The following is a 20,841-nucleotide window of genomic DNA, read 5'->3' on the forward strand; positions in this document are numbered from 1 at the left end:
GAAACCTAGCTTAGGGCTTTGACCTAGTGATCTCTGCCTTGAACACAGGACCTCGTCGGTCCCTCAAACAAGGACAGGATAAGGTTAAATTTTGCCAGGCCCCAAAACACAATAATGGAAACTCTGAAGCCCATCTTAAGACGACTAAAACTGTAGCTTTACTCTTCTTTTCATACCACTGCGATACTATGTGAGAGTCCTTAATCTTTCTGAATGCAGTATTCCTCCTTCCAGCGGTGACTGTTCGGTGCCCCTCACCATCCAGTAAGTGATTTTGAACAAGACACCCCCCCCCCCCGGTTATCCTTGTATCTTTCTGTTCTTTTTATGTTATTCCTTTCTAATTCCTGATTTTAATAGGCTGTAACCCACTTGAATGGACTCTGTCCATGAGCGGTTAAGCAAATTTTAAATACTTGAACCTTATGATCTCTTGTTTTAGACTCTTTTCCACTATGGCAGTGCTTCCCAGAACTGGTCCTGGGAGCACCCCAGCCAGTCAGATTTTTAAGATATTCAGAATGAATATTGTCACCTTTAGGAGCGCCCTAGGGCGCGAGTCTTAGTCTCAATGATGGGTCAAGCTAAATGAGAGGCCCTGAAGGATCCTCACAAAGGTATGGCCGATACTGAAAGGGAGCTGTAGCCTCCCTGCTATTCCCACTGCTTCCCAGAACTGGCCCCACCTGATCTTATGGGAACCTTTTCCTACAATAACCACAGTGCTCAGAGTTTCCCCAAAAGTTAATAACAACATAAGAACTGCCATACTGGGACACACCGAAGGTCCATCAAGCCCAGTATCCTTTTTCCAACAGTACCTAGCTAGATGCCAAGTAGTAAAACAGATTCTATGCTGCTTATCCTAAGAATAAGCAGTGGATTTCTCCAAGCCATCTCAATAATGGCCTAAGGACTTCTCTTTTAGGAAATGATCCAAGCCTTTTTTAAACCCTGCTAAGAAAATACAAGCCTTTATTCTTGGCCTCTTCTCCTAGGCTTCCATAATACAAATTACAAAATAATATTTTACGAAGAGTAGGGCAATAAAGTTTTTCTCCTAGCAATGCCCTTCTCGAGTTACCCAAGCTCAGCACGCTAGTAGTCGCTCTGATTTACCCAAGCTGCACAAGATCTAGCCCATCTCCCTTTCTTTGTTTGCAAGGTTGCATAGCATTGCACGAGGCAGGTTATGCTAGATGTAGAAAGGGGGGAACAAAGTGCTTTTCATTCTTAGCACTCCTCTAATCTCAACTCAGTTGCACCTAATACATTCCTAGGCGCTATTCCTGCCTAGCCTAGCCCTTTTTGACCGGGATCTCTATCCCCCAAACCAGCCTAAACCTTCTTCTAGGTAGAAGAATCATTGTGAATATCCTTGAAACCGGACTGGCTGGAGTGCCCCCCCAGGAGCAGATTTGGGAAGCCTGCACTAGGGAAGGATTGGTTCATGTGAATTTCTAATCATATCTGTTTCCTTTGCACGTTTGCTAATCTCACTATTAGCCTTTTAAAAACATCCGTTCTCCTTTTAAAGTTAATTTTATACTTAAGAGTGATATGCCTCATTTAAACAACAAATGTATTAAGATAGGAGTAGCTCATGGATTCACAAACCCAGATGTCTTCAACCTGGAGAAGTGAGCTCACCTTTTCAGCACCCAGGACAGCACAGACAGATCCTGAGGGAGGACAAATAGCTGCCCGAGACTCTCCATTAACCAACAAGGCAGCCAGAGCCACATCTGCCATTTTGTGTAGGTTATCGTCATTCATGATGAAATGGAAGATTAGATTTATACCTTCAATAATCTTCTGTTAGTCCCTGAAGGATTCCATAGTTTTCAATTTCTGCAATACCCGGACTGCGGGTTGGGATTGAACACCCTAGCATATGGAATCCGGAAGGGACGTAACCGAACGCTAGTTGGCAATTTACCATCATGCCATGTAGAGCCAGTTATATTGTCCCAAGACTGTACCCTCACTCAAAGCATACAGTAATAAAGTGATATAAGCCTGATGCTGGCCTGGTGTTCATCTGTCCTTTGCCATTTGCAGGACACAGACTGTATAAATCTGGCCATAATGTCGGCAACCATACTTCTTGTCATCTTTCGCTGAAGATGTTCACAGAAGAGAATGTATACCCACCCTGGGGTCCTCTCTCACCCCCTTTCCATTCCTGTTATCTGCTCAAATACACACTCACCCCAGCACCTTTCCCGTCTTCCATTCAGATTCAGGAAACTTTATTAGCTTAACAATCTGTACATGTGTTGAAGGTAATCTATGGGGAGAACAATTCCAGAACTTTTTTATTTTTACTGCTGCCAGATGTAAAAAGGGGCTACTGGCAATTTCCTTCCACCACCATGGCAAATAAAACTCCCCGTCTGCTCATTGTATCCACCCAAAAAGGAGAGGATTAGGGGCATGGAGGGTGCCCAAAGGGACTGCACTTTAAAATCCCCCCACCTGCTTTCCACAGGAGGAGAAACAAGGCCATTTAAGAAGAGCAGGTGGCCTCTGGGGTTCTGCAGCTGATCCTGGCAACTCAGAAGCACTTTGGTTCCTGGAAGCTTTCTTCTGTTGTGGATACTCTAATTGGGCTTTTAATTTTCTTTGAAATGTGTGGTACTAGTTTATCCACATGGAAACCTATTTTAAGTTAACAAGAAGCCACAGATCCATTAAGAATATTTATCGTCAGGAGACTGTGCTGGCCAATCTCTTAACTTCTGTTCAGTCAACACGCCAGTGCTTCCGTTCACTTCTAAGGAAAAGCTTTAGGTGACCAAAAGACAGACACTCTAAAGATGATTAAATATAGCAGGGTCCAAACAAGTTTGAACTGGAGAGAGGCACAAGGGCTTCACAAAGAACAAGAAATAACAGACAGTAGCAGACAGACCTAGGGTTACCACATAGCTCCAGAAAAAGGAAGACAATTGAGATATTTGGGTTTTACTTCCAGTGAAAGCAACCCGGATGTCTCAATCCATCCATCCTCCTGATGTTCACCTATCTAAAACAGAGAGACTTCTTAGCTATAAGGTCAACTCAATCCATGCTTTACCTGAATGTACATCACCACTTTGATAGCTTTCAGGCTTGCAGTCAGCATTCAGAAATTAAATAAGAAGAACCCGGCTCCTTCTGCTTTAGGCTTTCTATTAAATCATCATTAAAAAGTCATATTAATTTCCAGCTATTTTATTGCAGTATTGCCACATTTAAATTTACAAGCCCAGCAAGGTGAAAACTTCAGAAGTATGAGAGCAATTAACGACCGTGATTAATAACTCCCAGTACTGGTCTATGTTAGCAGACTATAAAAAGAAACTCCTACAACCAGGATACAGCTGCTGGCTTAGGAATATTCAGCACACAAGTCACAGCTGTTGCTGGCTTCACACACACTCAGCAGTGGAACGCCTTCTGGGATTTTACCATATGCAAATACTGCGCATCGCAACAGCAGCTGGCAAAAAGAATAAACCAGGGCATCACCACTTCCACTCATAGCAACAAAGAAAAGGGGATCGGAGCTTTGACACCTTTTATAGATTTCAGTTTACCAGGCACTTGGGGTGTTTTGGAATGTCCCCTCTCCACCCAGACCTCCAACAGGACATTTCAACACAAGAAAATGCTAAATTTGGGCTTAAGAAAGAAGGTGTTTGTAAAGTGCTCACGTCTTAACGGAACTTGACTCTGCTGAAGGTTCCCTGCTGTCATGGTCCAGAGCACTGGTTCTCCAAGAGAAGAGGGGGGGAAGGCTTTGAGGCTAGCCTGTTACTACCCTCCCCAGCTGCTGGAGCAGACAGAGGCGCTACACCAGCAAAGCTTTTGCATAACAAGCAGAATGGCACACAGCCCGGAAACCTGGCTGACTGATAACAGTGACAATTCTTATACTTCAGCTACTGAATTTTGTTCCGAACAGGATTTTCTGCTTTGCTGAAGCGAGCAACTAAGGAACAGACGAGAGAGAAGAGAGACTACTGACTCAACTAAGAGCCTTGGATGAGGTCTGAGCGGAGAAAAAAGTGTTTTTTTTAATGGTTCAACCCAAAGTAAACCTCACCAATGGAACCCCAGATCCCCTAAACTGGTTGGAACAATGGCCTCAGCTCAGCCCATTTAGAAGATTTGGCTTTGCAGTTGTTGGCAGCCCTTCACAGTGGTTGTTAGGCCTATGACACAACATTACACAGTCATTTCTGAGAAGCTCAGACTCGCCAGACATGGCAGTAGTTTTCTGACTGATAAGAGATTGAGTATTGTCGTGGATAAAGTTAGCATGCACTGTCACATAGCGCTTCTAAACTTTAAAAAAAATATATGCAAATTTCATGATAAAAGCCCAGCAGCTGGCATGAGTGGCTGGCCCCTGCTACTCCATCTGCTCACTGAAGTCAAGCACAGATCTTCTCTTCAATGAGTTGGTCCCAGCTGAAGGACATACGGGTAATTAGCGAGATCAAAGGGGGGGGGGGGGGAAATCACTGGTGTGCCCATAAACGACTCCGAGATTCTTCTGTGGCATTACTGCTTCCTCAGCAGAGATGATCAGAGCAGGCGAGAAGTAGTCATTGTTAGGAAATCCTCATAGCTTAGGTGCACACTGCCCGACATAGCAGTATCTCTCTCCCGGAATGCCTCCGACATACTCTGCAGCTGTGTACACATCTGGATGAAACAGTCCAGTTGCACACCAGTGTTGGCTGAACTTCGGCAGTAATGTGCCATCAGAGACTGCACAAACTGGGGGCTCAGGTTGTAGCCCATCTGGCACAGCGCTGGAAGAAAGAAATGAGAAAAGGCAGAAAAAATAAGCAAATCTCACCATTTCAATAGGCTTCGTTTGTTGCATCAACGAACAGTAACAAAAAAATGCAAATATTCGAGATGAAGCTACGGAGGCAGATTATACAGAAGTCCTAGCCAGGTCTGGCTGTATACACAACGCTTGAAAATTCGGACTAGATTTATGTGGGAGGTACACAGAGGTGGAGTGGCTGCATCCTAAATAATCTCCACTTAAATAATCTTTTCCTCCCCAAAACACCAATCAAGTATTCAGATCCCTGAAATGTAACATAATCTTATTTGTACTCTAACTGTAATCTATTTGTTATATCACACAGTAACGTACAGTCAATTTAATATCCAATTTGCAAGTTCTTCCAGAATTAATCCAGGTACCTCTCCTCCCTTGTAACCAAACCCCCCCCCCAAAAAAAAAAACTGTTGTAACTTCACTGGAAATGTCCAGTTAGCTCTTTGTAATCTGCCTTGAACTGCAAGGTATAGGCGGAATAGAAGTCCCTAATGTAATGTAATGTAATCCTTGAACTGTTCTTTACCCCTGTTGCAGTTCCCCCAGCCTTTTAATGGCGACTTTCAGAGGCCTAGATTTGGTTTGTAAATAACCTTGCCGGTGGCTTCCTTCCGTCTGTATGGCAACTTATGACAATTTTCAATACCCTCCTTCCTGCATCAGTAGCCATTAAACATTACGGATCTTCTTCTCCTGTAGGAAACTAGATAAGGGAACAGAGGGACAGGGCAGCTTCTAAAATACTTCATGACTTCCCCGTGATTTCAGCTGAACCAAATAAGCTACTTTTGCAATAGGAAAGGTAAAGAAAAAGGGATTCTAGATATCTGGAATGTGGAGGGTCATGAAAGCACAGTTACTTACCGTAACAGGTGTTATCCAGGGACCGCAGGCAGATATTCTTAACGCATGGGTGACGTCACCAACGGAGCCCCGGTACGGACACTTTTAACTAGAAAGTTCTAGTTGGCTGCACCGCGCATGCGCGAGTGCCTTCCCGTCCGACGGAGGAGTGCGTGGTCCCCAGTTAAGATAAGCCAGCTAAGAAGCCAACCTGGGGAGGTGGGTGGGACGTAAGAATATCTGCCTGCTGTCCCTGGATAACACCTGTTACGGTAAGTAACTGTGCTTTATCCCAGGACAAGCAGGCAGCATATTCTTAACGCATGGGTGACCTCCAAGCTAACCGAGAGGGAGGAGGGATGGTTGGCCATTAGGAAAATAAATTATGTAACACAGATTGGCCGAAGTGTCCATCCCGTCTGGAGAAGGTATCCAGACAGTAGTGAGTAGTGAACATGTGAACTGAGGACCAAGTGGTAGCCTTGCAGATTTCCTCGATGGGAGTGGAACGGAGGAAAGCCACAGAAGCGGCCATAGCTCTGACCCTGTGGGCCCTGACAGCATCTTCCAGTGAGAGACCGGCCCGAGCATAACAGAACGCGATGCAGGCAGCAAGCCAGTTGGAAAGCGTCTGTTTAGAGACAGGACGATCTAGACGGTTAGGGTCGAAGGATAGAAAGAGCTGAAGGGACGAGCGGTGAGCCCTGGTATGGTCAAGGTAGTATGCAAGGGCACGCTTACAGTCCAGCGTGTGCAACGCCTGTTCCCCAGGATGAGAATGGGGCTTAGGGAAAAAGACAGGCAATACAATGGACTGGTTGAGGTGGAAGTCCGAGACCACCTTGGGAAGAAATTTAGGATGGGTACGCAGAACCATCTTGTCATGGTGAAAAACAGTGAAAGGTGGGTCGGCAACCAGTGCATGCAGCTCACTAACCCTCCTGGCAGAGGTGATGGCAATGAGGAAAAGCACCTTCCAGGTAAGAAATTTGAGCGAAGTTGTGGCAAGAGGCTCAAAAGGAGGTTTCATGAGGGCAGATAAAACCACATTCAGATCCCAGACGACTGGAGGAGGCTTCAGAGGTGGTTTGACATTGAAGAGGCCCCTCATGAATCGGGAAACCAGGGGATGAGCCGTGAGAGGTTTTCCGAGGATAGGCTCATGAAACGCAGTGATGGCACTGAGGTGGACTCTGATTGAGGTAGACTTGAGGCCAGCGTCGGATAGAGAGAGCAAATAGTCCAGTACAGTTTCCACCGCCAATGAGGTGGGATCGTGGTGATGTAGGAGACACCAAGAGGAGAACCGGGTCCACTTCTGATGGTAACATTGGAGGGTGGCTGGTTTCCTGGAGGCATCCAAAATACGACGGACCGGCTGAGACAGATTCTCTGGAGAGGTCAGCCCGAGAGAAACCAAGCTGTCAGGTGGAGTGAGGACAGATTGGGATGCAGTAGAGACTGATGCTGCTGTGTAAGTAGAGTAGGAAACACAGGAAGAGGAATGGGTTCTCTGGAGCTGAGCTGAAGCAGGAGGGAGAACCAGTGTTGACGAGGCCACCGAGGGGCGATGAGAATCATGGTGGCTCCGTCCCTGCGGAGTTTGAATAACGTCCGCAACATCAGAGGCAGTGGAGGAAAGGCATAGAGGAACCGGTCCGTCCAGTTGAGCAGGAATGCATCCGGGGCCAGACGATGAGGAGAGAAGAGTCTGGAACAGAAGAGGGGCAGCTGATGGTTGTGAGGAGCTGCAAAGAGGTCCACCTGAGGAGTGCCCCACCGAGCGAAGATGGAGCGGAGTGTGGGAGGATCCAGAGTCCACTCGTGAGGTTGAAGGATGCGGCTGAGATTGTCGGCCAGGGAGTTCTGTTCGCCCTGGATGTAGACAGCCTTGAGGAAGAGACTGTGGGCCGTGGCCCAGGTCCAGATGCGGAGGGCCTCCTGACAGAGGAGGGGAGATCCGGTGCCACCTTGCTTGTTTATGTAGTACATGGCAACTTGGTTGTCTGTGCACAGGAGAAGGTAGAGAAGGTGCTGGAAGGTCTTGAGGGCATAGAACATGGCCCTGAGTTCCAGGAAATTGATGTGATGTTGACGCTCCTGAGGGGTCCAGAGTCCCTGGGTGCGAAGATCTCCCAGGTGAGCTCCCCACGCATAGGGGGAGGCATCTGTGGTTATGATCATGGAGTGAGGGGGTAGATGAAAGAGTAGACCCCTGGAAAGATTGGAGGAGTTCAACCACCATTGAAGAGACGATGTCACAGAGATGGGATGAGAAAGAGGATCCGTGGTCTGCGACCATTGGTTGGCTAGAGTCCATTGAGGTGTCCTGAGGTAGAGTCGCGCCAGAGGAAGCACATGGACCATCGAGGCCATGTGGCCCAGGAGGACCATCATCTGCCGAGCTGGAATGGAGTGATGAAGGAGCACCTGACGGCAGAGGTGGAGCAGGGTTCGTTGGCGGTCGGAGGGGAGAAACGCCCTCATTAGAGTGGTGTCGAGAACGGCTCCAATGAACTGAAGTCGCTGTGTGGGAAGCAGATGCGAGTTGGGGTAGTTGATCTCGAACCCCAGGAGATGGAGGAAGGAGATGGTGAGTTGAGTGGCTTGTAGCACAAGTGGAGACGTGGGTGCTTTCACCAACCAATCATCCAAGTAGGGGAACACCTGGAGGTTGTGAGACCTGAGAAAGGCCGCCACCACAATAAGGCATTTGGTGAACACCCTGGGCGATGATGCGAGGCCAAAGGGTAGCACTTTGTACTGGTAGTGATGGTGCTGTATCTGAAACCGGAGGTAGCGACGGGAAGTCGGATGGATTGGAATGCGAGTGTAGGCCTCTTTGAGGTCTAGGGAACATAGCCAGTCGTGGTGAGAGAGAAGAGGGTAAAGCATGGCAAGGGATAGCATTCTGAACTTTTCCTTGACCAGACACTTGTTGAGGTCCCGGAGATCGAGGATGGGATGGAGGTCTCCTGTCTTTTTGGGAACCAGGAAGTAGCGGGAGTAGAATCCCTGACCCCTTTGGTCTGAAGGTACCTCTTCGATGGCGTTGAGAAGAAGGAGGGATTGGACCTCCCTCAGGAGGAGGAGGGATTGGGAGGAGTGAGAAGCAGACTCTATGGGAGGATTGTCTGGTGGAAGAGTCTGGAAGTTGAGAGAGTAGCCGTGGCGAATGATGTTGAGGACCCACTGGTCTGATGTGATGATCTCCCAACGGCTGAGGAAGAGCTGTAGGCGTCCTCCGATAGGTTGAGGAAGAGGCAATGATGGTGGGAGACTGGCTATGCCCTGGAGAAAAGAGTCAAAAGAGTTGAGATGGTTTTGATGGAGGAAGAGGCTTGGCAGGTTGATGAGACTGGGACTGAGCCTGAGGTTGATGCTGGTGACGAGGATGGCGAGGTTGCTGTTGAGGCGGGTTGAGAGGTCTGGCCAAGAACCTGCGCTGGTAGGAAGACTGCTGTCTGTAGGGGCGAGCAGGCGGAGTCTTCTTTTTAGGTTTCACCAGAGTATCCCACCTGATCTCGTGCGCTGAGAGTTTTTGGGTTGTTGAGTCCAGGGACTCCCCGAAGAGTTCATCACCAAGACAAGGTGCGTTAGCCAGGCGGTCTTGGTGGTTAATGTCAAGGTCAGAGACTCTCAGCCAGGCCAAACGCCGCATAGCAACAGCCATGGCAGATGCTCTAGAGGTCAGCTCAAATGAGTCATAAATGGAGCGTACCATGAACTTCCTAAGTTGGAGTAGGCTGGAAATTTGCTGCTGGAAGAGGGGGACCTTACGTTCAGGAAGGTATTTTTGTAAGGAGGAGAGTTATTGCACCAGATGCTTCATGTAGAAGGAGAAGTGGAAGGTGTAATTGTTAGCTCTATTGGCCAACATTGCATTTTGGAAAAGGCGCTTGCCAAACTTATCCATAGTTTTTCCCTCTCTGCCAGGAGGGGTGGAGGCATAGACACTGGAACCCTGAGTTTTCTTCAAGGTGGACTCCACCAGGAGAGATTCATGGGGTAATTGAGGCTTGTCAAACTCTGGGATTGGAATGACCCGGTACAAGCTATCCAGTTTGCGAGGGGCCCCGGGGACAGTGAGGGGAGTCTCCCAGTTTTTATAAAAAGTTTCCCGTAAGATGTTGTGGACGGGTAACTTAAGAAATTCCTTGGGAGGTTGCTCAAAGTCTAGGGCATCGAGAAAAGCCTGAGACTTTTTAGAGTCGGACTCTAAGGGGATGGAAAGAGCTGTGACATCTCTCTAAGGAATTTGGAGAAAGAGGACTGTTCCGGTTTTGAAACGGTGTCAGCCATCGAGGGTTCTTCGTCGGTTGACGAAGCGTCCTCCTCGGTACCGTGCGGGGATTCTTCCCATAAGTCCGGGTCCCTGATGTCGGGGTGTGCACGTCGGGACATCGGTGTGGAAGGCTCAGTATGGCGGGTCTTTGAGAGAGACTTGCCTGAGCGCACTGAGGCGGTACCGGGAGAGGAAGACCGGTGCTGTTCCTGGGACCGGGAAGGGTCGGCATCAGTACGGGTATGCACCGTAGATTGGGAAAGGTGTGGTTCAGCCGAGAGCACCGGCATGGAAGTATTAATCGGTACCGAGGGGGTCGACACCGATGGGACAGTGCGAGGCTCGGACCGGTCCTGTACCGGAAGGTGCGGGGCCAGCAATGCCGGCAACAGTTGTTGTAGTTGTTGCTGCAGCTGCTCTTGTAATTGGGTCTGGAGTATGGCCGCGATGCGGTCATCCAGGGGAGGCACCGGTACCGCTTTTTTCTTTTTCGGTACCATAGGTGCCGCTTTACGCTCCGGCGATGAGGAGGCCGATGACGAGGCACTCACCGATATCGGAGCGGAGCGTTTACGGGGTCGGTGCGGTGCCGGAAGGGTCGGCGTCGCGACCGTGGCAGGAGGGCGTTCCAGGGAAGTGGAAGGCTTCTTAGCCGGCTTACCTGGGGCCAGCGACCCCGAAGAAGGATCAGGTGGTGTCGACGTAGTTGGTGCCGACTTTTGAGTTGCCGTCGACGTCGCGGCAGGTTCCATGGCAGATCTGGTACCGAACAGAATATTTTGCTGGATCTGCCTATTTTTTAATGTGCGCTTTTTAAGCGTAGCACAGCGGGTGCAGGTGTCAGCCCGATGCTCTGGACCCAAGCACTGCAGGCACCAATTGTGCGGGTCAGTGAGAGAGATCGGGCGTGCACACCGCTGGCACTTCTTAAAGCCCAGTTGAGGGGGCATGAAGGGAAACACGGCCTCCGCAAAATCGAATCCGGAGGCCTGTATGGTGGCAACAGCCCCGCCGGGGCCGGCCAGAAAAATAAAGAAAACTCGACGAGTTTTTTTTTTTTTTTTAAAAGTAAAAATAAGGAATCAGAAAAGAAAGAGAATAAAACGGAAAAAATTAAGCGAGCGGGAAGGCAGAAACTCGTTTTTCAACGGCCGTTGAAAACACATGCGTCTTCTTCGCTCCGCGGAAACGAAGAAACTGGGGACCACGCACTCCTCCGTCGGGTGGGAAGGCACTCGCGCATGCGCGGTGAGGCCAACTAGAACTTTCTAGTTAAAAGTGTCCGTATCGGGGCTCCATCGGTGACGTCACCCATGCGTTAAGAATATGCTGCCTGCTTGTCCTGGGATAAAAGCGGGAGCCCAGTGTCACAAGCACTTCACCAGCTATGGCAGAAATCTGAATGACACCAGATGAACAGAATTAGTCTAATGGCTATATTGAGTTCTTTCAAGAAAATGAACCTGGAACCGATTCCCGGACATATAGTGGCAGAACTTTTAAATAATCCACCAAGCCTCAAAGCTTCAGCAACCAACAGCAAACCGCTATTTTGGTATTTGATATTTTTAATTGTTTGCATAAATTTAGATCTGTCATTCATTTGCTTAATTTAGGACCTAGTGCTGAAAATCAAGGCTAAGTCTGCCCTAAATCCATCCACTTTTTATGCTCCGAAATGTAAAGAGTTTGGTGAAATTTTAAGGAAAAGTTATGCCCACTTTCAAAGAGTATAAATGCTTTGAAGATGAGGCCCAAGATTTTTGAGTTCAGGGTCCCTGGATAAAGCTTTCTAAGGGTCCTTTTGCGCAATCCTCACCTTGGTGAAGTTCCACAGCGTTTATAGAGCCCGAGCGGTCCCTGTCATACTGCTGAAAGAGAGTCCTCCACTGCTGGATGAATCTCCACAGGGACGAGAATCCAAATACATCCATCCTGCCGCTCTTTGTTTTGTCAAACATGTCTGCAGGGAAAGGACAAAAGGTGAGTTCTGGGCCAGTTGGCAAACACTGTATTAAATAAGACATGAAGTCACATTTCCAGCGATTTGGAATCTATGCTAAATGAGTAGCAAAGGCTAAAACAGACCAATCTGGTTCCTTACTTTCTAACTGGATAACATAGAGAGAACAGGGTGAGCTGCTGGGTGACTAAAGAACAAGGCATATTGTCATATTCACTTTCTCACATCAAACTACATTATCCAGTGATGTTTATCTGTAAAAATTTGAATTTTCCAAAAACCTAACGCACTTGGGTTGGATATGTTAAGGTCTTTGTTCGGGTCTGGGGGGGGGGGGGGGGGGTTTTGCAAGACCTTAACAGTTGAGGACGACTGTAGTTCTTTTCCAAATGCTAACAGTCTCTTCCGGGAGACTGCTCTCTGGAAGCCTTGTGGCCTGTTAGCATTTGGAAAAGAACTACAGTCGTCCTCAACTGCTAAGGTCTTGCAACCCCCCCCCCCCCAAACCCGAACAAAGACCTTAACATATCCAACCCAAGTGCGTTAGGTTTTTGGAAAATTCAAATTTTTACAGATAAACATCACTGGATAATGCAGTTTGATGTGAGAAAGTGAATATGACAATATGCTTTGTTCTTTAGTCACCCAGCAGCTTACCCTGTTCTCTCTATGTTGCAGAGACGAGCAACAAAACTGGTGAAGGGTATGGAGAAACTGGAATACGAGGATAGACTTATAACACTAGGATTGTTCTCCCTTGAGAAAAGGAGACTGCGTGGGGATATGATCGAGACCTTCAAAATACTGAAAGGAATCGACAAAATAGAGCAGAGAAGATTATTTACACTGTCCAATTTGACACGGACTAGAGGACATGTAATGAAGCTAAGGGGGGGCAAGTTCAGGACTAATATCAGGAAGTTCTGCTTCACTCAGAGAGTAGTTGACACCTGGAATGCCCTCCCAGAGGAGATTATTGCGGAATCGACCGTCCTAGGCTTCAAGAGCAAACTAGATGCATATCTCCTTAAGAGAGGCATATAAAGATATGGTGGACTATAAATTACGCCAGGTGTACACCTGGCAGGGCCTCCGCGTGTGCGGATCGCCGGACTTGATGGACCGAAGGTCTGATCCGGAGATGGCAGTTCTTATGTTCTTATCCAGTTAGAAAGTAAGGAACCAGATTGGTCTGTTTCAGCCTTTGCTACTCATTTAGCATAGATTCCAAATCGCTGGAAATGTGACTTCATGTCTGAATTCAAGAAGGCGTGGGATCTCTTAGAGAGAGGAAGAGATAATGGTTTACTGCGGATGGGCCATTTGGCCTTTATCTGCCATCATGTTTCTCTGTTTCTTTCTCCCTTTTGCAACCAGGGATTGAATAAGCTACAACTGCAATAGTGGTTACAAATATTTCGTTTCTTTGCTTTACCTATTATATTATTATACACAAACTAAGCCATTTGGAGGGACGCTGGACTCACTTATCATCATCAGACAGGTCTCCTCATTGAATGCAGACCAGTTGGAGTTGACTAGAGCCTGTCTGAGCTCCTTTAAAGAGATGTAGCCGCTGCGATCTGAATCGACCGTCTGAAACCAAGAGAAAGCTTCCGGGTCCACACCCTGTGGGATACCACCTGTAGGGAAGAAGAGACCGGACATTATAGAAGATCAATATTAATTTTGGTCCAATATTCTGTAAATCAATAAAAGTAAAGTTTTTGTTGTACTGTACAACTGTAAACTGCTTCAATTCCAATCTGTTCTAGCTGGAGCAATCACGTAATGTCAGACAACACAAATTACAGAAACATATTTGGGATTAAGTCCAGATTTAGAATAAATAATGTGACCCTGCTAAATACTTATTGATAGCAGTTGACCACATGACAATGCCAGACATTAACTGATTGTGACAAACAGGTCTGTTAATATAGCAACCACAGCCCACTGAAAACACACACAGTTAAGAGCATAACTTCAAAACAGAAAGGCATGTAGCAGAGTATGCTTTGCTGGGTGGTATACATCCCAAGCAGAAAGAAATGTTTCCCCCTTGAAAACGAGCAAGTAACCTGAAACTCATATGTATGAAGAAAGCAAACATTGGCTACAACAAGCATGTTCACGCACTTCTATCCTGTCTGCAGCCTGGTCTTGTACACAAGTCTTCCACTTTGTGCTTTCCATACCTCAAATGGCAGCCAGAAATGCTGCACTCACCTGCTGCAGGTCCTTGTCCATAATGTCCTGGTTGAGCTGCACCATATGGATTAGTAGATGGTCCTCCATAAGGCCCTCCGGGTGCTGGCCCACTGTAAGGTCCACCAGGAGCAGCTGAGGGTGGGCCCCCTGGTGTAGAATAGCCATATGCTCCTCCTCCCGCTCCATAAGGTCCTCCATAAGGTCCTCCAGGTGCTGGGCCACCATAGTAATTGCCTTGTGGAGCTCCTGGAGCTTGTCCTCCTGACCCAGGGTAACCCTGGGGAGAAAATGCAAAACAAGGGAATTTATGAAATAGACAGAGATCCAATCACATGCACCACCAGACATTTTTTTAGGAGGATCCCTTTTCTGCTGACTGGAAACACTATGTCTGTTTAGCATTTCCTTATTAGTTATTTCTTCATATTTTAAGAATTCACCCAACTGTTTCCTAAAACATTTTCCTCAGCAGCACACAGCTGCAATGGCATTTCACTGCCTGCTTGTATTAATATCATGGAACCACACTTTCACAAGGCTGCTTGAGGATCAACATCTTTCTGTGTCTATTCAAAAAATTTTTTTAAAAAGAGTCCCAGTTTTATCCATAAATGAGCACATATCAGCCCTCGAGTATAGACCTCAGTGAGATCCTATAGCGACAATCCCTAAGCAGTAGACAAACCAAAAAGTGTTGCACAATCTGCCTTTCATGGTCTCAGGTTCAGCAGAATGTCCCCAGGAATATTCATATGAACAACATAAGAATTGCCATACTGGGAGACCAAAGGTCCATCAAGCCTAATATCTTGTTTCCAACAGTGGCTAATACAGGTCACAAGTACCTGGCAAGATCCCAAAAAGTATAAAACAGATTTTATGCTTCTTATCCTAGAAATAAGTCGTCATGCATTTCTCTAAGGCTTAGGGACTTTTGTTTTAGGAAATTATCCAAACCTTTTTTAAACTCTGCTAAGCTAGCTGCCTCAGGTTCATGCCACCTCTGCCCCTTAAAGAAGCTACTCAGTCACTCTGATCCCCTAATAATCCTGGAACAACTGCCACATCTCTCTTGGGAAGTCACATGTGCAGTACTGATTTAAGGCTGCCAACTGGATCCAGATTCACAGGATGGAGTTAATCCAGACTAGAGAATGACACAGCAACAGTCTGTCTCCTTCCCACACAGGCTCTGTCCTCATTTGCACATGCCTTGAACACTTATTTTACATTTAGATCTTTTTTATTAAAGTATAAAAAGGGACAATATTCTGTACAACTGTTTATAAATCACAAACAGAGCCTTCCATTTCTATCCAGTTTTGATACAACCTTCCCAAACATTCAGTTGCCTATGTTTTTACATCATCTGGGAAGGTAATTGGATTGTCTTTCAGACATGGGTATAGAAGAGAAAAGTAAAATAAGTGCCTATTAAATGTTGCAGTAACAGTAAGATGCTTGATCAGCTGGGCATATGACAGAAGAGTTGAAGACAGTAGGAGTCTGATCAACAGACAATACTCTTGTTGCCACATGAAAGGCAGACGAGACACAAAAAGTAGTTCATTTAAATCCCAAAGCAACTTCTGCAATTCTTTTTAATCACTTAATTCAGTTGCCAATTGTCTAAGATGTGTTTTCATGTTGATACTAGTCTCAAGCTCAGAGAGAATGATATCAGAACAAAGTTTGTCCCTGTCCCCGGCAGGCTTTAGCTCTGTCCCCATGTCATTCTTTAATTCAGACCTGGAGTTGTAATTCTGATAGCTCCATTGCATTTTCTAACAAAAGGATGATTACAAGTCCCTGCATGCAACTAGGGTATACACAGGACTAGATTAGTCCTGTCCTGCAAATCTGGATCCAGTTGGTGTCCTTCTACCAATTCCATTTATCATTATGATGAAGCTCTTGCAGGGCATTAGGTATTTTTACTATGGTATGACCGAACAGAGGATGTCTAGGGTCCCCTGGTTACTGTCTTCTTTCTGCTGTATATTCTTCCTGAAACAGTAATGGCAATGTTAAGACCTGTAGAAACAGAACAATCCTATGGATCAATTCTCAGAACTCTCTCTGGCATTAATTTGCATTGACCAAAGATAACAGATGCAAATGATGTCACCTGACATTCCCTCCTAATGCTCAAAGAACAGAGCACAAACAAACTCTGTGCTTACTTCTATTTTTTAGATTAAAATCTACCCGTTTTGATTTCAGAAGCAGAATAAGAACCTAAGAATAGCCCTACGGGGTCAGACCAAAGGTCCATCAAGCCCAGTAGCCCGTTCTCACGGTAGCCAATCCAGGTCCCTAGTACCCGGCCAAAACCCAAGGAGTGGCAACATTCAAGAATCTCAAAGAATAGCAAGATTCTGGAATCCCAATGAGAGCAACATTCCAGAGCTGAGATTGTGATGTCATAATGCCTCAGAGCCAACCTCATCAGTGATATCACAATGGCTTGATTATCCTATACTTGGCTCACATAAGAGCATAAGAACAGCCTTCCTGGGTCAAACCAATGGTCCATCAAGCCCAGTAGCCCATTCTCACGGTGGCCAATCCAGGTCCCTAGTACCTGACCAAAACCCAAAGAGTAGCAACATTCCATGCTACCGATCCAGGGCAAGCAGTGGCTTCCCCCATGTCTTTCTCAATAACAGACTATGGACTTTTCCTCCAGGTACTTCTTAAAACCAGCTACACTATCCGCTCTTTCCACAACCTCTGGCAATGCGTTCCTATTCCTCCTATTGGCTTTCCCTGGTCTTTGTCATTTTTGACGGAGTGAAAATTCGATCCACTTGTACCGTCTACTCCACTCCAGATTTTGTCTCATAGGAGAGAGCTCCATCCCTCCACCATCCTCTCACCCACAGGGCACCTGTTTGCTGCACTTCAATCTAAGGCTTTCAAGTGAAAAGGACATTCTGTGCATGTGCCGGGGGTCTTGTTTGAGGGGGGGAACCCCAAAGAAAAGGAAGCGCCCCCCAGCCGAACCCGGAAGCCGCTCGCTCTGCCTCCTCTACCTGTCCGTACGGGTAACTCGCCATGACGCTTCTGACGTCAACCGTCCCGTCCCGAGCCCCTTAACCCCTCAGCGGATTGGCTGCAGCCCTGACTAGCGCCACCACGCTTATGACGTCGGCGGCACGCCCTCCTCTCTGTAGCCCATTGGCTTGCAGCGCAGACTGGCTTCTACGTCCATTGGCCAGGTGGCACCCTGTGCGCATGCGCCACAGCTAGAGCGGCGCGGGCTGCTTGCCCTGAGGGGGAAGGGGAGGGGCTCCTAGCACAGCCCAAGACGGAGCAAGAGCTTCGCTGTTCCCCTCCTCCTGCGCTCCAGAGTCCAGACTTCAACAGCTTCTTAGCATTTCTATAGCGTCTCCTTAAGGGGAATAGACAGAGAAACATGACGCTAGATAAAGGCCCAATGGCCCATCTGCAGCATCCACTAGCTCCTCCTCTCCCTATTGGCTTAGGCTCTTAACATTTGCATCTCCTCTTCCTATAGGCTAAGGCTCTTTACATCTGCATTGTGAGGTCATAGAGCTTTATGGTTATAGAAACAAAGAAACTTGATGGTAGATAAAGGCCAAATGGCCCATCCGCAGCATCCACTATCTCCTCCTCTCCCTATTGGATAAGGCTCGTAACATTTGCATCTCCTCTTCCTATTGGCTAAGGCTCTTTACACCTGCATTCTGAGGTCATAGAGCTTTATGGTTATAGAAACATGATGGCAGATAAAGGCCAAATGGCCCATCCAGTCTGCCCATCCGCAACATCCACTATCTCCTCCTCTCCCTAAGAAATCTCACATGCCTGTTCCACACTTGAATTCAGACAGAGTATCTCCACCACCTCTTCCGGGGGACAGTTCCACGAATCTACCACCCTTTCTGTAAAAAAGATAAAAGGGATGGAAAACCTTTTATACGCTGAGAGATTGGAGAAACTGGGACTCTTCCCTGGAGAAGAGGAGACTTAGAGGGGATATGATAGAGACTTACAAGATCATGAAGGGCATAGAGAGAGTAGAGAGGGACAGATTCTTCAAACTTTCGAATAATAAAAGAACAAGAGGCATTCAGAAAAGTTGAAAGGGGACCGATTTAAAACCAATGCTAGGAAGTTCTTCTTTACCCAACGTGTGGTGGACACCTGGAATGCGCTTCCAGAGAGCGTAATAGGGCAGAGTATGGTACTGGGGTTCAAGAAAGGATTGGACAATTTCCTGCTGGAAAAGGGGATAGAGGGGTATAGATACTGCACAGGTCCTGGACCTGTTGGGCCGCCGCATGAGCGGACTGCTGGGCACGATGGACCTCAGGTCTGACCCAGCAGAGGCATTGCTTATGTTCTTATGTTCCTTAGATTACTCCTGAGCCTATCACCTCTTCACTTCATCCTATGCCCTCTCATTCCAGAGCTTCCTTTCAAATGAAAGAGACTCAACTCATGCGCATTTAAGTCACATAGGTATTTAAACATCTCTATCATATCTCCCCTCTTCCACCTTTCCTCCAAAGTATATAGATTGAGATCTTTAAGTCTGTCCTCATACGCCTTATGACAAAGACCACACACCATTGAAGAGCTATTGGAGAGTTTATCCGACCAATTGGAGCTGTCAGGGACATCACCGATTTGTGGCTGCTTATGCTAGGAGAATAAGTGGTTTACAAGCAGGTACTCAAGCATTTTTTCCTTATCTGTACCAGAGGACTCACAGTCTATCTAATGTACTTGGGGCTGTGGAGCATTCAGTGACTTGACCAATCACAAGGAGCAGTGTCGGATTTGAACTCAGACCATCAGGGCGCTGTAACCACTACGCCATACTCTCCTCCAAAAACATTCAAGAGACAGTCCCTGCTCAGTAGAGCTTACAATCTAATTGAACAGACTAACAGGACAAGTAGAGGGTTAGGGAGTTTTTTAGGCATGGGTGCTTTACAAGCGAGTGGGGGTTAGGAGTAGGGAATTACAAATTTTTCCCCGTCCCTGCAGAACTCAATTTCCCTTTCCTGTCCCCACGAGTTTTGTCTCTGTCCCAGTCCCATTCCTCTAAGCTCTGCCTTAACTGCACAAGCCTCGAACACTTATGATTTTAAAGTGTTTGAGGCTTGTACAGATGAGGACGGAGCTTAGGCATTGGTGGCTTGTGCAAATGAGGACAGAGTTTGCAGGAATGGGGCAGGGCCAGGAAAAGAACTTGAGGGGATGTGAAAATTTGTCTCCGTGTCATTCTCTAGTTAGGAGTTAAAATCAGTTTCAAAAAACTGGGCTGATTTGGGTGCTGACCTGTTGGGTACCACAAGCATTGATATTGTCACCTTTCTGTTCAAGATCTACCTCAAGCCACTAGCCAACTTGGTTCAGCTGGTAAACACTCAGTTCTAAATCTACTCATACCCACTGAACCAGACCTACCCACAGCCCTGAATAAACTAACTACCTGTTTTACACCAATTCAAGAACAGCCTAAAAACAACAAACTTTGCTGGGACACCAATAAAACTGAGCTCCTGTGGGTCGTTAACACAAGTGGGCACATTCCTGACCTCAAAGTCAGGAACCTTGCTCAGCACTTACGCTGATCCCCCAACTCAAAGCAGCCGTCATTTGCGTCAACTACGCTGCCTCTCTCCATAGATCAAGTGGGGAAGTCCTGTCACAGTGGTTCACACCATGATAAGGTCAAGACTGGATTACTGGTCTGGCTACAAAGAGTTTGCATCGGCTCCAATTGATTCAGATTTCTGCAGCACCAACCATAGGAGGTAGGAAAAGACTGATCACATCTCACCATTTTTGCAACATCTTCAGTGCCTACCAGTAGAATACAGGACTAAATTTAAGCCCTTAAAGGAAATGGGCATTGTACTTGAAGAACAGGATCTTGCCAAGGTCACTAATGTACTCCCAGGGAGTATCCAAAGGACGATGTGACACCAGAATAGCCCCAACACTCTGAAATATGCTCCCTGAAAGGCTTCACTCGGTGCAAAGCCTGGCTCTTCACCCTGGCCCAGGCGGTAGCAGCATTTGCTTATCTCCTACTCTAACGGGAGATCATTTGCAACTTTCCTTGGTCCCTTTATTTTCTAACTGCTATTACTCCGTTTTATCTGTCTGTATATATTCCACTTTTACTCCACCCTTTACTGTCTATTAAGATGTTATATTGTATATTTTAAGTAGAATTTTATGCCATTACTTTTGGACAAGATGGCGACTGAGCAGGGTGTGTAGATGAGAGCTCCCAGTTCTTGGGAAAATTATTTTAGAATATTGCCTGAATTTTGTTCCCTTTAATGCCTAAGAGAAGAGGAAGGCAGAGGGTAATCCCTCCACCCAATTCTGCTCCTTCATCACCACGCCAGACTGTAATAACAGCGTATATAGTCAGCACAGCAATGGCAGGTGGTTCTGCTGCTGGGTTGAGGGAAGAACCCAGCTTGGACAATGATTTCTCATTGAGCCCGGGAGAACCCATTCCATCCCATCCCCAGTACCCGGAGGAGTGACGGATGACTTGGCGCCCACGAAGGGTCTCAAGAATTCATCTGGAGAGGAGCACTTGAGTCTTGCACCAAATCTGGAAGGGTTTAATTCATCACCTTCAACGCTAATTACACTGTCTGTGCTTTCTGGGGGATTAGTGCCAGTGGCGTCACACAG

At 46.9% G+C, this 20,841-nt stretch overlaps 1 protein-coding gene across 2 annotated transcripts; it reads right to left on the reverse strand.

The window, feature by feature from the left end:
- Positions 1–2,854: 2,854 nt before the first annotated feature.
- Positions 2,855–17,335, reverse strand: PEF1 (penta-EF-hand domain containing 1). Of its 2 annotated transcripts, none has more exons than XM_033955437.1 (5): positions 17,184–17,335; positions 14,167–14,425; positions 13,425–13,580; positions 11,794–11,937; positions 2,855–4,805 (listed from the first exon to the last, which is right to left on the reverse strand). In XM_033955437.1, exons 1-5 carry the CDS (start codon positions 17,205–17,207, stop codon positions 4,576–4,578), a joined length of 813 nt encoding a protein of 270 aa, XP_033811328.1. In that variant the 5' UTR covers positions 17,208–17,335; the 3' UTR covers positions 2,855–4,575. The 2 variants fall into 2 exon arrangements, with proteins under 2 accessions (XP_033811328.1, XP_033811326.1); XM_033955435.1 differs by lacking the exon at positions 17,184–17,335 and adding an exon at positions 17,039–17,159.
- Between the last annotated feature and the right edge of the window lie 3,506 nt (positions 17,336–20,841).

This window comes from Geotrypetes seraphini, chromosome 8 (genome assembly GCF_902459505.1).
Source record: "Geotrypetes seraphini chromosome 8, aGeoSer1.1, whole genome shotgun sequence".
In the NCBI taxonomy this organism is placed as follows: Eukaryota; Metazoa; Chordata; class Amphibia; order Gymnophiona; family Dermophiidae; genus Geotrypetes; species Geotrypetes seraphini.